This window comes from Neopelma chrysocephalum, unplaced genomic scaffold, assembly GCF_003984885.1.
Source record: "Neopelma chrysocephalum unplaced genomic scaffold, ASM398488v2 Primary Assembly neopelma1_76, whole genome shotgun sequence".
NCBI lineage: Eukaryota > Metazoa > Chordata > Aves > Passeriformes > Pipridae > Neopelma > Neopelma chrysocephalum.
In genome coordinates, this window is record NW_020897737.1 from 480,396 (window position 1) to 500,817 (window position 20,422).

Sequence of the window (20,422 nt, forward strand, 5' to 3'; positions counted from 1 at the left end):
AGTATTCCTAGGGCTTGCTCTAGAAGTTAACACATCAGTTCTTTGAAGCCCAGACTTGAAAAGCTAAGACAGACAGATGCTCACAGAGCTGTCCCTCAAAGCATAGCATGGAAAACATGATGTAAAGGAAGAGCGTCCACACCTCCTGGACAGAAAATCAGCCTCTCCCTTAATGTCCCAAACTCCTATCAGGTTGAACTTGTGCCGTGATGTATCTCAGGCACTAATCATTGAGCCCATAGTCAAGGTCACTATGGAATTACAAAACAAGGAACAAAGAAAACCTGAAAGGAGGTTTGAAAAGCTCTCAGTTTCAGGTACGTAAACCTCCAGTGTCCTGTGGTTGTTTTCTGAGTTAGTTTCCACTCTCTTTTCCTTAGAAGTTTAGTTGCTCCCCCTCCCATAAATCTGTTCTGGTATTCTGAAAGATAAAGCAATGGGCACCATTTTTTCGTCATAACTTACTTCCTGTAATTGTGTAATGCATTTTTAGAAATCGTGGCATGTTAGACACCTGTTCAGCTAATACATGGTAGAAATAACACATCATGTTCCACCACAGGATCACAATCGGTTGGCTTCAGTACCACAGTCCAGGGAGCACAGGGGGAGAAATTGTTTTAACAAAAGGAAGATTGCAAGAAATCCAAGGAAAGAAAAAGCATTAGATAACATCTCAAATGCAGCCATCACATGTAAATCAGGCTTACTATTACACATCCATGGGAGCCTAGTGTTGGTAGCATTACTCCTAATTCTCAAATAAATGTAAGAGAACTCAGTACTTGACATTCACCTCCTGCTTCCCCAGTGCTGAAGACTACCCAATATCAAGTGTGAATAATACCATCAGAGTCCTAAACCACATGGATTTTTGTTAGAAAATGAACTTTATGTCAATAAAAGCAAATACCAATTTTACTGTCTGCCACCTACCTGTCTTTTTTTAAAATTTCCACAGTGAATGGTTTATGTATGTTAGGATGTACATTTTCCTACCTTACAGCATGACTGACAGTTACAGGAGAAGCTGTGAGGGATGTGAGAATACAATAATACCTCAGAAGCAAATTAGAATTTACCTCTTTCTTCTCTGTAAGAGACTAGGCCAGTACCTGGCAGTAAGATAACTTTACTTCTCACATCTGTCATGCACACCTGCAGCTAGGAGTCAGTGGCAACAATACAATAAGATAAAACACTTAACCTTACAAAGGTAAGTTTAAAGCATGTGTCAAATTTCTCTCCATGCTTTAATAAGGGCACTAAAATAAAAAGGCTCTGTGTTAAATGACCAGGAAGTCTTTGTTGAAGCTCTGTCTTTACCCAGTCCTGTTCATCTTAAATTTTGCTGATTTACAAAACACGACACAAAGCTAAACACACTGTTACCACTTAAAATAAATGCTCACTCACCACACTTTTGGTTTAACATTAAACAGACTAAATAAATGATGAGCTCAAACAGAAAAAATCCTTTCTTCTCCTCCCTCAAACTTCTTAAAGCTATTCCACAGAAAACTTCCTTTCAAGTTCAATATTTCCTAATTTTGCCTTTTTGTACTACCCAAATTAGAAGTTGTGAAATTGACTTATACTGAAAATTAACTCATGAGAGCCAGAAAACTTAACGCAAGTGCACTTTAGTCTATCCAGATTGATACACTCCCCACTGCAATTGCATCCCTCTTCCATGGTTGTTAATTAACAAATACTTCATCCTAGCCAGCAGAGTACCTGTGATGGAGGAGACACGACCTTTGGAGAACACAGCCCTCAGGGCTGTCACAAAGGATCTGACCTGAAATGCAGCAAGACCCCGTCTGTTATCCTTCACAGTGGCTAGCACAAGGTGCTTCATTCAGGTGAAAAGCAGTGAGAGCTGGGGTAGTCTGATCCGTTCAGTAAATCTCATCCCAATCTCTACTATTTAAGAGCTACTTGAAGAACAAGTAGCACCTTTCTGGAGGTTATCAGCATTAATTGCATCTTCTCCAGATATTCTTGGTACGGATACAAGATACTTGGTTTCAGCACTGTCATATAGCCAGTTCCTCACTTCTGAGAAGGTATTTATTCTCTGTTAGCAGTCAGATGCTTCCATATTTTCCTGTAGCAGAGAACTAAAAGTCCTTGTTCACACCTCCTGTGCTGGAAACCAACACAGAGAAAGCAAGAGAACTGGTGCACACTAAGAACAAGCATCTCACAGCCTGGAAGCACCATTAGCAAACCCCTTTTCAAATCCACAGAGCACCAAGTATCTCTGTGGTATTGTATACATAACGAAAATAAGTGGCTCCTGAATATGTCACCAAAAATACAATAAGCACAGGTTTAAAGTCAAGCACATTTTTGCTACCGTGATTAACAAAAAAAACCACAAAGAAGCCTAAACAAATCAAACAACCTTGCAGAGGTTATATATGTTCATACACAGCAAAAGCTAATTTTTTTCCCTTCGCTAAAGAAAGCATGACATTCAAATTGGAGAAAAGGCTGCTTTTACCCAGGCAAGATTTGTTTCTTCTGGATGTTGTTAAATGATGCAGAGAAGACTGTAAAAACAAACAGCAGTAATCATAACCTTTTTCTTTTTTTTCCAAATCTCTTCTTTCCAAACTGGCATTTCTTATATAAAAAAATTTACATTCACACTACAGAACCAAACTCATTTCATGCGAGGACACATGATCTGAATGTGTTTTTACAGGTCTTATCTAGTTTACCTTCTTCAAATGTAGTGAAATACACACACTCCCCATCTATATCATTCCCAGCCTCTGCCAGGCTCATAAGCTCACAGATGTTTAGAAGTCATCTTTTTCAGACAGTGAAATCTACAAAATAGGAATCACTACATCCATACATATTGCAAGTGTCCATCCCAGGTGTTTGCGGTGTGAGAGCACAGAGTCAGACCTAGGCGGGAAGAACGTCACTGCCCCATAGCACAGTGGGACAAGAGTATTGCTCTTCTCCACCTTTACTGCTCTTGGACAAAGGTCAGGCAGAATTTTGTTTATTTCAATTCATGTCTTCTCTGTTATACTTTTGGCCTATGAAACAGTGGAAAACACAGCAGAAGAAAAATATCTAATTTATACTTTGGAAAAGGCCTTACTTCAAACAGGTTTCCATGGGAATTCTTGAGGAGGAATATTTTTTAGCTCTAGCTACTTCTGCAGAACAAAAAGTTAAGCTGGTGATTTAAAGAGACTTCTCACATAAGGGACAGATCAAGTATTATTGATAAAAGCTTTGGCATAATTCCTCCTGGAGACTTGTTCTAGTGTTTTATTATCCAAAATGACCCTTGGGACTTCAGCACAGCCTGAACATGTGGAAGTGCTCATTGACATGCAGAGCTCAAAGTTCAAACACATGGGACCAGCAAGGGCAGTCGCTGGTCCAAACTGTGGCTGTAACTCTCAGCTGACATATCAACAACTCACTGCTCATGTCAACAGGCCTGAAGACCTTTCTTCCTTTCTGCCCTTGTCCTTGCCTCCTTCCCTTTGCTTCACCTATTTCTATCTTTTTGGAGAAACACTCAGTAGGGTCAACATCCAAGAACTGCTGCTTCAATAGGTGCCAGCCCAAGCAGTAATTTTGGACAAACTGGAGGTAGAGAGGCAAAAGAGATGAACTGATGGGCAGACTGCTAAAGATATTTAAATGTCTGAAGCTCTAAGAAAGCTTAGTGGGGGAAGCACAAGAGCACGTAAGCATTTCAGTCCCATGGGCGACTTCTGCAGTTCTGAGAAAATCTGTAAGGACATTGGATTTCCTTGATTCAACCTGTAACTTGGCTGACATGATTTTTAAAGCTGACTTTAATCAAAGGTGAATATCTTACCTGGAAGACTGGAGTTGAGACTCTTAGCTCCACCTTTCTGTCAGCTGTAACTCACCTCACTCTCCATCAGCCTTCAGCACTCAGCAGGAGAGCAAGACTTTTGCCACATTGGATTTCAGCCACCGCTACCGACTGCTTCCCCAGTTGACTCCTCCCTAGCTACAAAGAAGCAAACAGAAACACAACCTCTCTCTCCCTAGAGCTATGAACTAAAACTGTGTGTGTATGTATTCCAGCCTGACAAATCTAAGAATTCAAAAGGTAAATTTTCAATTTAATAGATAACTGAAGATGCAAAGATCTTCCCAGACATTTACCCCACTATGGGTTTACACAGCTATGGAACAAGAGGAGCAGTAAGAAACCAGAACCATAACTGCAGAAGTCCTTTGCTCTGCAACAGCTTTCATGCAGATATTTCCCCAGCTGAGTCTTCACCATGCTATTTCCAAAATTTAAGCTTGTTTTGGTAAGGGAACAGGCTGTTTCAGAGAGATACTCCACATTCACATGCCCTTATGCTCTCACAAAGCAGATGAAACACCTCCCAGCTGCTGGGGAAAGCAAATTTTGGAAAAAAAAAGAAAAAAGATTCCTATAAAGCAAACAACGCCCACCCAGCCTGGAAGAATGCCTACAGTTAAGCTCATGTTAAACAACTATTGCAAAGTTTCTCTTCCTAAAGAATAAGATGGTACTCTGCTTCCTGGGGAAAAATTGTTTTAGGTGTTTTGAAAGGCTCATTAAGCTTGCAGGTGTTCTGGGGATATCTTGGATCCAGCACTGCGGTGAATCTCCTACACTGACTCTTCTCTTGCTGCTCAAGTGCTGGACTCAAGCTTAAATTGTGGAAGGGAGACCATATTGTACATGGAGACCCTGGGAGAAGAGGTGGATGCCATGTGAACTGCCAGAGGTGCTCTCAAGAGTGTCCATCTGGACACTGACAGAGGAGGCAAAGTAGAAATATCCATACTGCAAAGGCATCCCAGAAATAATGCGGCTTGTCAAAGAAACAGAGAGGTTACCTCAGCACAGCAGCCAAGGCTCCCCAGCAGTGGGGAGCTGTAGCCCAGTACTGAAGGAAGGCATGCTATAGCAGGGACTTGTGTTGAGACTGAGATGACATTTTCCCTCCAGTCTAAGGAAAAGGAGCAAAACCCAATATTTTCACAGCATTTAATCCATCACTGGAAGGTTGGTTTTACTGAAGACCTGTTCAGAGCTGCTTCATTGCTGACTAAAAGCTTTTTAATTTCTTTAAGCACAGCCATTTAAAGAACCTTTCCTTGAACTCACATTTCCGGGCTTTGTTGCTCTGTTTTTTTTACTCCATCAACAAGAACCCATTCATCTTCAACTCCTCCATGACAGCCACCACATTTACCTGCATGTTAGTTCAGAAAGATTCCCAAGGCAGACTGAATAGGGTTCAGTTGCCTAAACAAGGGTTTCTAGCATCATTTTAGGTGCCAGACTCCCAGCTGCTGGAACAGAAGGCTGTGCATCTACATGTCCTGGCTCATCTGTGCCAGCACATAAGGACATGTCTCATCACTGGGGACAGCTGAAGGGGTACAAGACTCCGATAACCAGGCATCCAGCCTGCTCCTTTCATGTCTTCCATAGCCCAAGAAGGCAGCATTCATAATCTATTGATCCTTCCTGAAGCATTTCTTCCATGTATAAAATATCCCATGTGCACTGATCTGAAGTTTGGGAAGATCTTCTGGCAGCCCCAAGTCTTGTCACTCAGGTAATTTTTCATAAAATATGGTCCAAATGAATATTGATATTGAAGATGGAGATCATACTTGGCAACTTAAGTATTTGGGGGGGGAGAAGCCATTTGAAATACATAAACATTTGAATCCTAAAGAATAAAAGTGTGAAAATATAATGGAAAGGGGAAGGATGAGGCAGCAAGCTTTGGTGAATATTTCCCTGCAATTGCTATTAAAGTCTCTGATGCGGAGGCAGGCATCTCCAGCAAACAAGCTGTCAAGCAAGCTTCAGTCAATCAGCTCCATAAAGGGAAGAGGATTGCTGGATAGAGCTAGCTGCAAATGCTATCTCTGAGCATATATATCCCTCGCTGTGCTAACCCTCAGTCAGACTGGAATTTTCCAATGCAATCAATCACAGGCTTGATTTTAGGTGCCTTTCTGAGATGCTTCGAAACTAAATTACCCCCATAGACTCTTAAAATCAAGCTTCAGGAAAACAAAATAGGATCTTTTTGAGGTCTCAAGCCAGATATCAAAAGGACAGGCAAGTGGAATCACCAAACCTTTTTTTAAAGCCTCAGCTGAAATCCTCCTTTAAACTGACATACGCACTTAGTGCTTCTAGCAAGGGAAAAATGCAAACAAAACCATGGAATATTGTCTAGGAAGCATATTATAGGAGACTAGTAAGTCAGATGTGCTTTAGTGTCATTTCTGCCTTGGTGGCTGATGAGTCTGATAGATTCATCGGCATAAACCCCCTACTATGACATCTCACCTGTAAACAGTTTTGAAGCAATTGGGCAGCACAATTAAAAGGAAGCTGTCCCTCACCACACATTATTGTCTTTCAAGCATTAACAATGAAATTTATATTTAGTCAAGTATTCATACAAAAGAAGTAGAGTCCTTACAGCCTTAACAAACAAAATACGAAAAATAGAAGAACGTTCATCTTAAATTGTTAGGACTAGTGCAAAGCATTAAGTTTATGCTACTACCATTTCTGAACTCTTCATTTCCCTTTTACCCAGCCCTTTATTTACCTTGAATCCCCAAAGGACTAATATTGCCTCTCAATGCTGGCACATGATGGTACCGGTGTGGCCTTGAACTCCTGTACATCCAGTGGTACCTGCCAATTTCCATTTCTGGTCTGGTGATCACTGCCAATTTTAGGTGGTAAAAAGTCAGTGTCACCAGCAAGCTTTAGTTCAGTACTTTCAGTCATTTAACTTTAAAAACAAGAGCCCAGAAAAATATGCTATAGTTTCAGAACTGAAAGAACATAACTTTACAGACCAAGAGAGGGATTAGGAGGGACGATCAACAGGGAAATGCTCACATAAGTGTTAAGAAAGGTTGAATAGCTAAAACTCCACCTAGGCTTTGAGTTAAAAACACATAAGGAAGGACTCTGTATTCCTTACCCCCACCCACTCTCACATCTCCCTCTCTTTGTCCATGGTAAAAAGCTCTGCTTCACAAGTAAAGGAAGGAGAAGTCACAGAAAACTACATTACCTGTGTTTTTAAAAAGACTATAATTCTGTCAAAGAAAAAGCTTATTGCTTTCTGTAAAGGTAAGGAAAAGACAAAGCTTTGCTCCACTACTTTCTTACATTAAAGAAATAAAAATCTGTGGGGTTTATTTCACTTAGGCTCTGCTTACATCCAAAAATTTGGACCGAGTGTGTTAAAACAGACTTATTCCAGCTTTATGATGAAGAAAAGCAGTCATGCTTCTCCTTATCTTTTCAGAGGACACATGAAGCTCAGCAACAAGACCCCACATGTAGCAGCACACCTCACCTCACCTCGCACACTCATTGGTACAGGGTTTCTGAGCCCCCTGAAGGAGGCCACTGGTAAAACATCAAACCACTTTTGAACCTACACTGGCACCGCTATGGTCTTGTCAAAGCTGTCAGGGGGAGACTGACAGATGTCTATTTAAAATGCACCAGAGCCCCCCTCCACGGTGGCCAAATGAGAAAGCAACCATCATTTTTGGCCAAATTAAATCCAATTTGGTAGCGTTTGGGCACGTGGAGGAAGCGAAGGTTATGGTGATGAAAACCCCATCTACTCTAGACTACATTAGAGATGAATTTCAAGGGGAGGGGGAGTAGAAAATCCATGAATTTCTAGCCTGTGAGGGGCTTGGAAGGTCTTGTACTTGGTCCCTCTCATGCGGTTTTGATGCTCGTGCAATGAGGAGTTTGGCACAGTTACATTTGCATACGTCAAGAAGAGAAAAAATCTTGGCCTTGAATCCAAATGTTGGATCTAGAGATTTGTTTGTCTCCTTTATCAGGATATGAACACCCAATACTAACAGTCTTTCGGGTTTTGGATGTAAACTTAGTATCAAAGGCTCTGTAAAGGATACTCTGTGGCTTGGTAATTCTCCCCTCTCTGCATCTCACACACAAACCAGCAAGCAGGTATCAGCAAGTAAATCTTCCATAAAAGGCATTATTCTGTCTTTTATGGCTTACCCTTTCTTTTAGGAAGGACAAATTCCACATCTTATGAGCATAACAAAACTCAAAATATGTTGGAAGTATTGCTCCAAAATGACAGCGCACACTCAGGATGATATAATCTCCTTCTGCTTACAGAGGAACAATCCTGCTTGTGAGATCACAAGGAATGCCATAATTATTCAGTAGGATACAAAATGAAAAGCAACAGAATTCTTTGCTCGTACGGCATATCTCCTCTCCTCTGCCTCCCAAATGTCTGCTCCCTGCTTTTTTGAAGCTACTTACTGGACATTGGTAACAAATTCAGATTAAAAAAAAAAAAAATGAAATAAAATAAAATAAAAAAAAACAGCTGCAAAGACTTACGAGAAGAAAATTTCATTTGCACTGCAGCAGTATCTCAACCAAACCCTTAGCAACAAAAGTATTTTATCCTACCAGGCTTGAACCCACAGTTAAAAATTTCTCCTGCAGTAGCTACAAAAAGCACTTGCTGAGAGCAGCAGAGCAGGCAGCTGCCTTTCTCCCTTAGCCTGGGGGAGCACTGGTGAAGTCACCGGTCTGCTGCGGTATAAACATCAAACCCTGAAACACAGAGACAGCATGCAAAATTTGTAGCATCATTTCTGTAAATGAAGATATTCTATGGAGTTGGGTTTTTTAATTAGCAATTTCTGGTTTTTCAGTAACAGGGCTCCTTTCATTAAGAGGCAGTTCAAATTCCATAGGGAATCTCATTTTTTCCACTGCTCTGCAAAGAGCCACTTAGCAATGGCTGTTTGGTAGCCTTACTGCATGCCTGGCCCAACCCCTGAAGCTGAAGAATATCTCTTGGTGACTTTGCTGGGACCCACCCAGTCCCACTCATGTAAAATCACCACCAGGTCAAAAGCCCCACAGGCTTCAGTGGCATAACAACTATTGCACACACTCAGCATCAGCTGGAATTTAACTCTGTACCCTGAATAGTTAGGAAAGGAAACAGGTTTAAAGCTTCTTTTGCTTTATGAGGAACTAACTGCACTAATTGCATTCCCTGGTTAGGCCACAACACCCTCCATGCACAGTCAAGCTCCTGTGGCCATAGGCCTCCTGTCAGATCCAGGCTGTATCAATCCTGCACAGACACAGGAGCCACAGAACTGACAACATTTCCATGTCACACCACACAGGCACACGGATGGCGGCTGTGGTGCTCAATATTCATTGGGATGAATCATCTTGCATGCCTGTAATAAAATTCCCAGTTCCCAACATCCTCATGCTTGCTGCCTTTATCATATGATTTTAGAGGAAACAAACAGTTTTGACATCTGTCTGTCTCAGCTGAAGAAGCAGTGCATGGGAGCAAGGAGACAGCTGTCGTTTGGTTGTTTATGATCTGGTGATGGATACTGCATTAGGAGGAAGGCTGGCCAGAAAATAGGAAAGCATCAGAGTGACTGAAGGGGACTCCTCTACCCCTCTTTACTCCCCTCTTTAGTCCCTTTGCTCCTGCTGCAGAATCCATTGTGCACGTACAGTGCCATCTGGGTTTCCCCCACCCCTGTTACCATATCCCATGGCACATATGTCTAGGTTTTCTGCTTTCATGAGGTCATTCAAACCAGTATGAGTACATTCTCCGAGTGTTTTTTCAACCCCCTCCTATTTAGAAACCAAATCCTATTCATTAAAACCTAAATCACTAAGCCTACCAAATTATTATCCCCAGAATATCGCGTGTCCCAGATTCTCCCTGGGCTGGACCTCTCTTCCTACAGTTGTACTCTTCAGGGACTTATCCTTAGAGCAGTTATTGTTTTCAGTGGATCTGAAACACCAATAAACTGCTTAAAATGGGGAAAAATATACACCATACTAAGAATCTTTGAATGGCTTGACAGCTCTGATATCACTGTGTAAGCCTAACATTAAGGGGATATGTTTGAAATTCTGGTTTGTGATCATAACACATATATATAAAAGACTTTTATTTCAATTTGCTATAATGAAAAATACATTTATCTGTGATGCATCAAAATGTCATAAGCTCACTGTGTAAAATAACCTCACTAAAAGTGAAATAAACTGCACAACTTCATTCCTTTCTTATATTGCACTTCACAGCTTCATTTAAACACAACTGTACAGATGTGAGAAATAGTGTAAGAGAAGAAGTATTTTCTTTCTATTTTTGACTAGCATATACTTGTCTATTTAGAGCTTAAAAGAGGAAACATTGCTTCATATACCATGAAAATAATAAAGCTCACAGCCATTACTGAGCACGAGGTCTTCTTTCATCGAGAGCACATTAGGAGGGAAGAGCCAATTAAAAGGAACCTTTGGTACAGCTGCTCAAACTGGTCTTCATTATTCCTCAGCACAGCATAGGCAATTTGAACATCATATGTATTTATATAAGGAAATACACCCTATTATAATGGCTTTCTTCCATCCCATGTGTAATTGGTGAATTCACCATGGTCATCCACAGTTGGGGGTTATTTTCTATTTTTTTCTTTTTCTTTTTTTTCCTTTTTTTTTTTCTTGAATTTTGCAACTTGGTAATATTTCTCATAGTTAAATGAAGAGGGAAACTTCTTGTCTCTGTTAATGTGTATCAGGATCTATATCCTTCACTGCTGATGCAAAATGGCATTTCGTTTTTCTTATTTATTCTACCTCAGTAAATCTGCCTGCCCAGTCCTCACGTTTTGATTTAATTTAATGCCTGCAAGATAAACCCTGTCATTTGTAATAATTTGTAAACCTTCATCTTTAAAATGAATCCAATCTGTCCTGCAGCCCTGCAAAGTATCTGTTAAACATTTTGCTTCAGCTTTCATGGTGTTCTCCTCTGATAAGAGCTGCTGATACACAGCATAAAGCTGACTTATTTCTTATCTCCATCAACATGGGGGTTGTTCCATTTCCAATTAAAAAAACTGGGGCAGCAGCCACTCATCTGGGTGCAGAGAAACAAATGTCGGATAAACACTGAATCCATCAGCTGGGCAGTATTCAGCAGCCTGAATCAGGCAAGGGATTCATGAAAATAATTATTAAAATATAGAACTGGAATTCATATACAATTTAGCAAACTTTAAAAACCTAAATAAGACCAATCATCTTAATTTATCAATCAGCAATTATTCATAAATCACATTAGCTGGTGTAAATTGGCTCAACTACACTGCAATCCAAAATAGCAAGCCATTCATATTTGCTACAGAGATGGGAAACACAAACCAGTACCTATGTGACACCACTGCTCAGATATGACTGTATTAAGCGCTCAAACTCAAAACAGATCTTGCTGCTCACCCCAAGAGCTCTAGCAGCATTGCTCTCCAGTGTTCTCCCAAGTATGGGGAGCCCTGTATACAGACAGCATGTAGTCCCAGCCCAACTTCCTCCAAGTATTTATTCCACAAAATTGCAGTACATCATTGAGAAGGTCCTTGCATTAAAACCAAAACCTGGAAACCTGCAGTTTAAAATTCTGATAAAGATAAAAAAACCCCTCTTAGTTTAAAAGTGAAATTTGCTATTAGTTAAATGCAGATACTTTCCCCAGAACTTGGCAGTGTAAAGCATAATGAGTGTGAACTTGAATACCCAAAGCGGAATGCTCAGCATCTTCCCTTGCTCAGTCTTAGCAACAGCAGTATCTCCCAAACACCTTCAGATGTTGATTTACCTCCTTAGGTTTAGCAATTTGTTTCTGGAAGGAAGAGTTAAAACACTCTGTGATAGCACTTCAGTCTGTGGCAGCTGCCTTGCAATCACTGGATCTAGGGCATTTCAAAAAGGATGGCCATTATACTAAATCCCGGTGGGATCCTGGAGTAAGATGCAAATGTTGCAAGCCTGGCAAGCGTGTAAGGCATAACAAGTAAGAGATCCAGTCCAGAGAGTAAATGGATACATTTTTGAAGTGGTCAGCTTCCGTTTGATACCCAAAATGAAGCAGCAACATTTTTCTGCAAGTTTCTTTACATAGAGAAAAAGCTCATTTTCCTGCATGGGAGCTGCTGGTGAAAGAGCCCTTTAGAAAAATCATGCCATTTCAGAGGTACCTGATGCCCACTGAACCTATCAAAAACCCAACCAGGCTCAAAAGACTTATCACTTTGGAAAATCTGCCTCTCAAAACCAAATATACCTCCTACCTGACCACTTCATGGCAGTAACTTTGCAGGGATTTTGGGCTATTTATTTTTCTATAGAAACTAGGAGTAGGAGTGTTTCAGATTTCTGCATTTTAATTTGTTGTGAAACATATTGGGAATTTAAATGAATAGAAATACAGAGCATAATGTGAGAGACCATGTGTTGCTTTAAGAAATCAGAGAATTGGCAAGAACAAAGCCAAGAGTGCTACATACACATACCTATATAATGAATCCAAAGTATAAAATTATCATAGAAAAAACTAGGAAACGGTGGTAACGTTAGGAGAGGAGGCTTCCCTGCTTGCATCCGATGAAAACAACAGATCAACCACCTTGACTTGGTAGCATATTTACTGTTCTACTTGTTGTGCTTTCACCCTTACCAAAACAAAAGGGAAACCATAAACTCATCATAAACACACTCAGCAACACATTTTGTGTTGCACAGCTGCTAATGCATACAGATAATTTTCTTTGGTGTTTATTGTAACATGAGTTCCATTAGTTCAAAGGAAGCTCATCAATGAGAAGAAAAAATTGCTGTCATTTTTAAAGAATGATCTATCGGTTCAAGGTGGTTTTACAGTCAAGCTATTCAGGCCATTTTGTACATTAATTACTCAAAATCTGCAGTGAGGTAGGTTATTGTCCACATACACTAATGGCTTTCAGAGTTTAATCTCTCATCAGTGGACCTCCTTTTGTGAAATCCCTAAGGGATTATGTAGTACTGTATCTAATCACTTGACAAATTTCATTTACTTGAAACTGAAGCTCGTTTTGAATTATAGGAAGTGTGTAGCAGAAATCAAATTCAAAGTAGGAAAACAAAATCTGGCACTGGACAGCACCATGATTTATCATGTTCATATCTGAACTGTTTAACAATCAATGAAAGAATTCTGCTTGGAGAAATGTATTAGTTGTGTATCAGCTGCCTAAGCCTATGAGATACCCAGACAAGATACTCAGATTGCTTATAAATGATACACAACAGGTTAAAAAGTATACTATGACTCATGTAAAAAGGCAGTGGAAATTTAAATAATTTTATTACTGCTGTATCATTTAGTAAAAAAAAGTACTGCTATGATCTGTATAGTAGTCTGCTACATTGAAGAGGAACACGTATTTGACATAAATTATATGACACAGAAACAAAACAACCTTTGCTAGTTGAATTTACCCTCTGAAGTTCATCATTCCCGACCAAACAGAATCACCTGTAAGGCTGGCATGGATGAAACACCTCTCTTTCTGGGCTGCCATCTCCCTACCACAGAACCACTACTATGGAATTGTTCTCTCTATTAAGCAGCAATTCTCAGTGATTAACACATCCTGAAATCTAATGTTGAAAAACTCATTGCATTGTTCCCCGTTATCATAGTACAGGCAGATCTCTACAAAAGTGAAATTTGCCAGATGACACCATAGAAAAGGAATTTAAAAATAAGAGTAGCATTTGGCATCAAGCTCACTACATGAAGGTTGTGTGACATTATAATCTATTATATGTTGTTATAACCTAGGTCTCCCACATTGCATTGCAAAGCCTTGCTACATGGCTAGTCTCGATGAAAACACCAGATTATGGCTCTGAAAACAACATGCAAACACACAGGCACACGCTACCTCTGAAAACCAAATTTACCAAAATCCCTCAAAGATGCAGCAATAACAAGACTTCTTTTGCAAGCATCATTTCAGGTAGGGTTAGGACAGATTCAGAGCAAATACAGACGCAGACAGAAAGATTGCTGCTCTATTAATTTGTTGTCAAGCCATGCAGGAAAGGACGGCTGAAAGCCCGAAGATGCAGTAATGATTGTTTAAGAGGTATTTGAAAAAGTGACAAAACTGGCCTAAACCTCTTTAAGCCCCCTGAATGAAAAGATTTAAACAGGCTATTGTTAGACCCCTGGGTACCTTTTTTCTCTTGGCTTTGTTCTGCATTTTCCTCCGCTGCAGTTTCCATGGCTGGCTTCATACCATCCACCAAAAATGCCGCCCCCCCTCCCCCCCCAGCAAGCACTTTTTCTCTTCGCCTCCTTTCTCACTCCCTTCCGTCTCCTATTTACAGCGGTGGTGATTGAGCGGCTCTGTTCTCCCCTACAGTAGATTACAGTCCTTTCCAAAATGCCAGAAAAGTCTTGTCAGCTTCAATTTCGCTCCGCTGACTGGTCCACGAGGAGCTGTGCCAGCGAGCGCTCAGCTATACGTCACCACGGTCCCCAGCTATAAAATAGCCATCCTGCGCCCAACTGTGCTTCGCCTCGCCACACCGTGGAGACCAGCATCACCCGCTTGCGCCCCCTTCCTCTTGCCCTCTGCTCTCCCCCTCTTTCCCCGTCTCCCAACAAACGCTAATCAATTCTCTGGGCGGTGAATGGATTGGTGACATCGGGAGGGGAGATGCAAGTGAGAAAGAAAGGAGCCCCCCGGCCGTTGTGGGGTGAGCCCCCCAGCCGCCGTCTCTAAGAGGAGTGCACGCCGGCACACAATCACAAGGCTCCCTTTCCCATGGGACCTTGTTATTATGCTTCGCATTTTGATTTATTCCACATGCCCTCTGCTCTTTCAAGGGGCGGGGGGTGATGGGTCTGTTCTCTCTGTTTGCTTTCTTTGCCGACTAAGTTCCGCTCACCCACGGCAAAAGACTGTGTGAGAGAAGCATAAAAGCAAAAGTGGACATATACGTATGTACATGGAAAATATAAATTCTTTCTCTGACTAGCAAGCGCAATGGGAAAAAAGAAGCAAAAGAAAAGCCAACCAAGCAGAAAGGAAGCGAGCTCAAGCAACCCAAAATGCACGTGCAACACTTTAAAGGATAAAATGTTTAAGAAAACACAGCTTGGGTTTTAAAAGGAGGTCTGCCACTAGAGACCTAAAGCCATGCTTGGAAGTGAGCACAGAGTTGCTGTTCAGCACGTTTGATTGCTCCCCTTAATCCAGACAGACTGTAGCGTGATCTAACGATCTGTACTAGCCTGGCTCTGGGAGCAACAAACCCAAGACATGTCAACATTGCATTGCATGAGGTGACTTTAGGTGTCTCCAGCTCGCTCTGAGGGGCCCCGTGCTGGGGTGCCACAGAGCAGGGCAACACCACATAGGGGTATTATTCCCCTCCCAAACCCCAAGACAACTGACACATTTAAGGCTGTACTGTGCTGAGGCTAATTAATCTTGCATATCACTTTGCTTGTTTCAATGCCTCACAGTGCAACACACTGCACAGGGCAGATGTGCCCAAAGGCACTCCTTTTTGTGCCTAGGATGATGGAGCAACCATGGAGCAATAGTCCTTGTGGTCCAGTCACTGCAGCCAATTCTGCACCTTGCAAAGACACCTAGCGGATTCAGCAAACCCTGGGGATGTTAAAACGTACACACTGAATCTCCCCTATAACAGATTCAACAAGAAGAGTGGGAAGAGGGAAGCAATCCAAAGATTTGTAGCTGCAATTCAGCCTCTTCTAGTTGAAGCTATTATACCCACAATTTTGCTGGGCATTTTTATTTCTACAGATGTCTAGTGAAAAGCACAAAAAACCTCACACCAAACATTTAGAGAAAGTTCCCTTCTCTTTCAAGAAATTAGTGCATAAAACCTCTTCTCTCACCACAGCCACCATAGCTGTTACTTTGCTTTGAACATTACCGCTCAGAGTTCAGGCTCCAGCCCAGCTGCCAAGAGGTCTTGGACTTATCCTAAGGTTTCATATAACAGTATTAAACTTGATGTCAAGTATTTGCCTAAAATGCTTCCCTGCAGTCCAGGAAAAGTCTGCAGTTGAAGTTCCCACCTCAGAAGACCTTTCTATAAACAGGATGAGGCTAATCTGTAGAAGAGATGAAATATCCTCAGGAACCAATGTGAGGCAATAGGTTCCTGAAGGTAATCAAATCAGCAGCCCCAGAAGAGACCTCAACCCAGGTACAAGGCATATTTCTCCAGTCTTCTTCTCCAATGCCCGCACACAAATTGAAATCCTTCCCCAGCAAGATCATGCACTGCAAACACATTCTCTGAAGGAATCAGCCAAAAGGTGAAAACGTAGGTGACATGTTTGCCACATTCTTTTAGTCATTGCTAAAAATTGTTCAAATCCCACAATCAAGAAAGGAAAACATCTTCTTTACATTTGGGATGCTAAATATACAAAGAAAATATTCTACAAAGAGTGCTTTTTTCCCCATTTTACACCAGTAGGATTGAAAATCCATACCAAACACACCCTACTTCCTGAAAGTCACACAAATTTTAGTCATTGGTCAAAGCAGTTGATTGCTTCTGACATTAAAATGGAACTTCTTGGAACTTTTCATTGTGCAGTTGGTACTTCTGCTCACTGCTGTCACAATCTAGATCTCTGATTCTTAATGATCGTTGCTTACTTAGACTGGAAGGTCTAAAACTTTAAAAGGTTGAAACATCTCTTCTGACTACCAAAAGTTACAAAAGCCTGTTCATAACTTAACTTAAGTGGTATAATATCAATGCACTTATCAGGATAAATACACAGAAAATATAAACATAATCTGGAATTTCCTTTTTTAAACAGAAAATACATTAGACAGAACCTTTGGTTACAGACTATCCCTGGAGGGAACCCACAAACAAACCCCTCCACGCCATATCAGTGAGACCTACTCCTTCAAACAGCTGCACACTTTCCTGCTGGCAAGCAGAATTTGTTAGGCAGGCTCAGGACTTCAGAGCTGATGGTTAAGAAACCCAAACCTAACAGGTTGGGAGACTATTTCCTCTACTGTCTCCCAGGATAACCTCTTCCCCAAACAAGCAATGAAGAAACCAGTGCACAATACCAGAATCAACTTCACAAGAGCTTGAACTGAAGACTTCTAAAAACCATCAAACCCAACTATTCAAAAGCATTAATTCTACCTACTAAATCATCCTTTAAAAGCTTCAAGCGAGGCATGAGTGTAAAGTTCTCCTCCTCCCTTCTTTCTATTTTCCAGATTGTTGCAATATATGATAGGTTTTAACCACTTAGCATCCTAAGTAATTCCTTAATTTTCAAGCTTCTGCTCCATCACTGATAAACACAGCAAACAAAACAAACTATATGCTATTTCCTGCAGTGCTAATACGAGTGCTGATCTTGTGCTTCCAGCATTAATCTCACCCAGCAAGTTGTCTCATCCAATGTTCCCTCCCTTAATCAGATGCATCCTTTTCATAATATCTGATGAGACTGGGAGACATCAAGTTTATGTCTATGACAATACAGCCAAGGACTAATCCACAAAGGCAGGCATTACAAAAAAAATTTTTAAAGACTTGCATTCAGCAAAAACCTGCTGTACAGACCAGGCTGATTTAGATAACCAGCAACCAGGCATGGCAGCTAGTTACATTTAGTTACGTTTCAGGAGTTGAGCCCAGTATTTTATTTGCAGACCAAAATAAAAGGGAAAATGAAGAGGGGGGCTTAGCAGCAAGGATTTCTGCTGCTAAAGTACAGTTCTGATTCTACTACCAAACCCCAGGATGAATAGCAGCGAAGGAAACTATGTGAAGGCACTGCAGACCAAGTCACATTCAGTGCAAAAGAGTTTTTAAAAAAGAGGCTGAAATCTATTTTATCTAGGTTTAAAAAAAAAATAAATTCCCATTATTTAATCATTGTGCTCAGTCAGTTAAAATAGCACAATTGCAGAAGTTAAAAAAGATATTAAAAACCCAGTTCTGTTCATGTGCCAGTTCCTTTTGAACATCTATCTTTAATGTCACTGAATCTAGTTTACATTCCTGAAGGCTGAGAAGCTCTACCATAAGCTACAGCAAATTCTTCACAAGCTTTCAGGAGATGAATACACACTTGCGATTTCTACAAAGGCTTCACAGAGATGTAATAAAGAGTGTTCTCACATAGCTGAAGAGCAATTTGAGATTTGCCTATGAGATTCAAAACCCAGAAGTTAAAGTACATAGACTGTCCCTCAAACAAGACTGAAACATAGTCCAAACAGCTAATTTTACAGGAGAAAGAACAAATACACATGAAGCCACTTGGTGCAACGTAATTGCTTGTGTTCAAACCAGCTTTAGACCAGTTACCAAAGACTTGCATAGAAAACCCAATCCAAATGCAGGTAAATTTTCCACGTGGATAAAATCAAAGCATGACAACAAGTTTTTAGTTGCACAGAAATCATATACCTGGCAAGTGCTTTTAAGAAAAAAACATTGAAGTCTGTTCTTTCAGACATACTAAATTACTAGGAAAATGAAATCCAAATTAATTAACGAATAACAGTGGAAAAACCCTGCACTTTTACATGGTATAAAATACAGACTACTAAAAAACATGAGTCTGCACTGCACTTAGGGGTTTAAATCTCAGATTTCCATAAGAAAGAGCAAAAGTAAAGGCTTAAGCATGGATAGTGGTTATCTCTGCAACCAAAGAAAATCACTGAGTTAACCAATGCACCTACACCCAGGAGGGTAAGCAAACGTTAACCAGTTCTGTGGCCCCCTTAATAAAGCCACATGAAGATGGCAATAAGTGCTGCCAAGCTAAATGCCTGGCAGCAAGCAGGCAGGCAAAGTAGATGTTGTTCAGTAGTTGGGCTTCATACATTTCTCTGTCAAGCTTGTTTGTTTCCATCTGGACCATTGCTTTAGTCCACTGCACTCACAGCCACCAGTGAGAATCAAAGGCAATAAACAGCCCAGATCCAAAACGTACACGGATGGGTAACCTTTAGTTGGAACATAAAGGAAGGGGAAAAAAATCCCTTAGAAAGTGAATAGATGGCTCTGTACAGCTTTTCCAGCAGCTAGGTCTCATCAAGTCCTAGTCTCAAAGATGATTCAGATGGCAGAGATCTGAAGGCTACCAAAGAAAAAAAGCCTATAGAGCTGTAATCAAAGTCAAAACCAAAGCAAAAGTTGTTGTGTTCTTAAGCAACTGGGAGCTCCATTTCTGCTCATGAAAGGTGGTCAACAGCACAGAAAAAAAAGCGCTAGATTTTATTTATCTTATCTAACTAATGGCCTTTGTAACATTTTCCTGGGTGTAAGAAACTTGTATTTAAAAAAAAACAACCCTTGGGAAAACAATTCGTAACTCTGACAGACAAAATACAGAAATCTCAACCATGCCAAAGACATCTGAGGAAAGGCAATAAAAATGAAAACAAAACAGGCTACATTTGAAACTAAGCTGGAAACAGCATCACCTCTTGCACCCCCTTCTGGTGAGGCTGCCTGGAGTAGCACCATGCTTTTGGCAAGCCAGAAAGAAATATACTGACAAACTGGAACTTGAACTCGAGCTCTACAGTTGAAATAGCATGGAAATACAGAAAACCAAAGCAAAGGCTTCCTAGCATCTCCCCCAGAAGGAGCTTTCATTAAGCAAGTAGTGTTCAGACTTCCAGCTCCAATGGCTGTCTTCAGCTTCTACTCCAGCTCAACAATTTTCTGGCAGTATGTACAGTTTTCTACAAGTATACTGCAAGGCAAGTTTCAAATGCTTTAACTTTACAATTAGGCAGCAAAACAAGGCTTTGAGTTACCCTATCTTGCATAATTTTTCTCTTCATCAGTGGCAAGATCTCACTTACATGACTAATTTATGAAACCCTTCGACAGTACTTGAAATGCTTCTCCATACTTTTAAGGGCTAGGTTCTTGATATTGGCACACATAACCACCTTTCTTTGCTCCCTCTGTCCCTCACAACTGAGGGGAGATTCTCTGCCTTGCAGTGCAGCAGGATGATAATATGCTCAAGTCTTTTGCCTTTGTTCCCTTAATTCTGCACCTTGAAGACAATCCAACATCTTTAGCTTTGCTGTGAACCCTCTTCTCCAATACTACTGCCAAAGCCTAGTGCCATCTCAGAAGAATAACTAGAGCTTCTGAATACTTGGACATACTGAAATAGCATCCTAGATATTTATGTCATACTTGCTGGTACTCCAGCAGAAGTGCCTCCTGTACTTGTAGAAGAGCTATTTCTGCCAGCGATTTGGAAGGCAGCAAAGGTATCATAATATACTCCTGCTAATACAGCTGCTTCATCTCCAAACACATGACAGTTTGAGACAGGACTGGTATTGGGAGGTTACATGTTGAATTTTTTTCTCTATCTATAAATAAACTTCACTGACTTCAGCCTTGACCCAAACTTACCCTTTTGCT

General features: G+C 40.8%; 1 protein-coding gene across 8 annotated transcripts in view; it reads right to left on the reverse strand.

Moving 5' to 3' along the window:
* Positions 1-20,422, reverse strand: part of GPM6B (glycoprotein M6B) — a 109,025-nt gene that overhangs the window by 17,921 nt on the left and 70,682 nt on the right. For 2 of the 8 annotated variants that reach the window (XM_027688925.1, XM_027688924.1), the window contains exons 1-2: positions 14,164-14,515; positions 6,633-6,752 (exon numbers count right to left, since the gene is read on the reverse strand). The exons of 1 other annotated variant lie outside the window; for it this stretch is intronic. In XM_027688925.1, the coding sequence (XP_027544726.1) occupies positions 6,633-6,752; positions 14,164-14,224 (181 nt within the window). In that variant the 5' untranslated portion in view covers positions 14,225-14,515. Of the gene's footprint in view, positions 1-6,632; positions 6,753-14,163; positions 14,516-20,422 lie in introns of those variants that run through there. 5 more of the 8 variants (XM_027688922.1, XM_027688920.1, XM_027688921.1 and 2 more) reach the window with 5 other exon arrangements.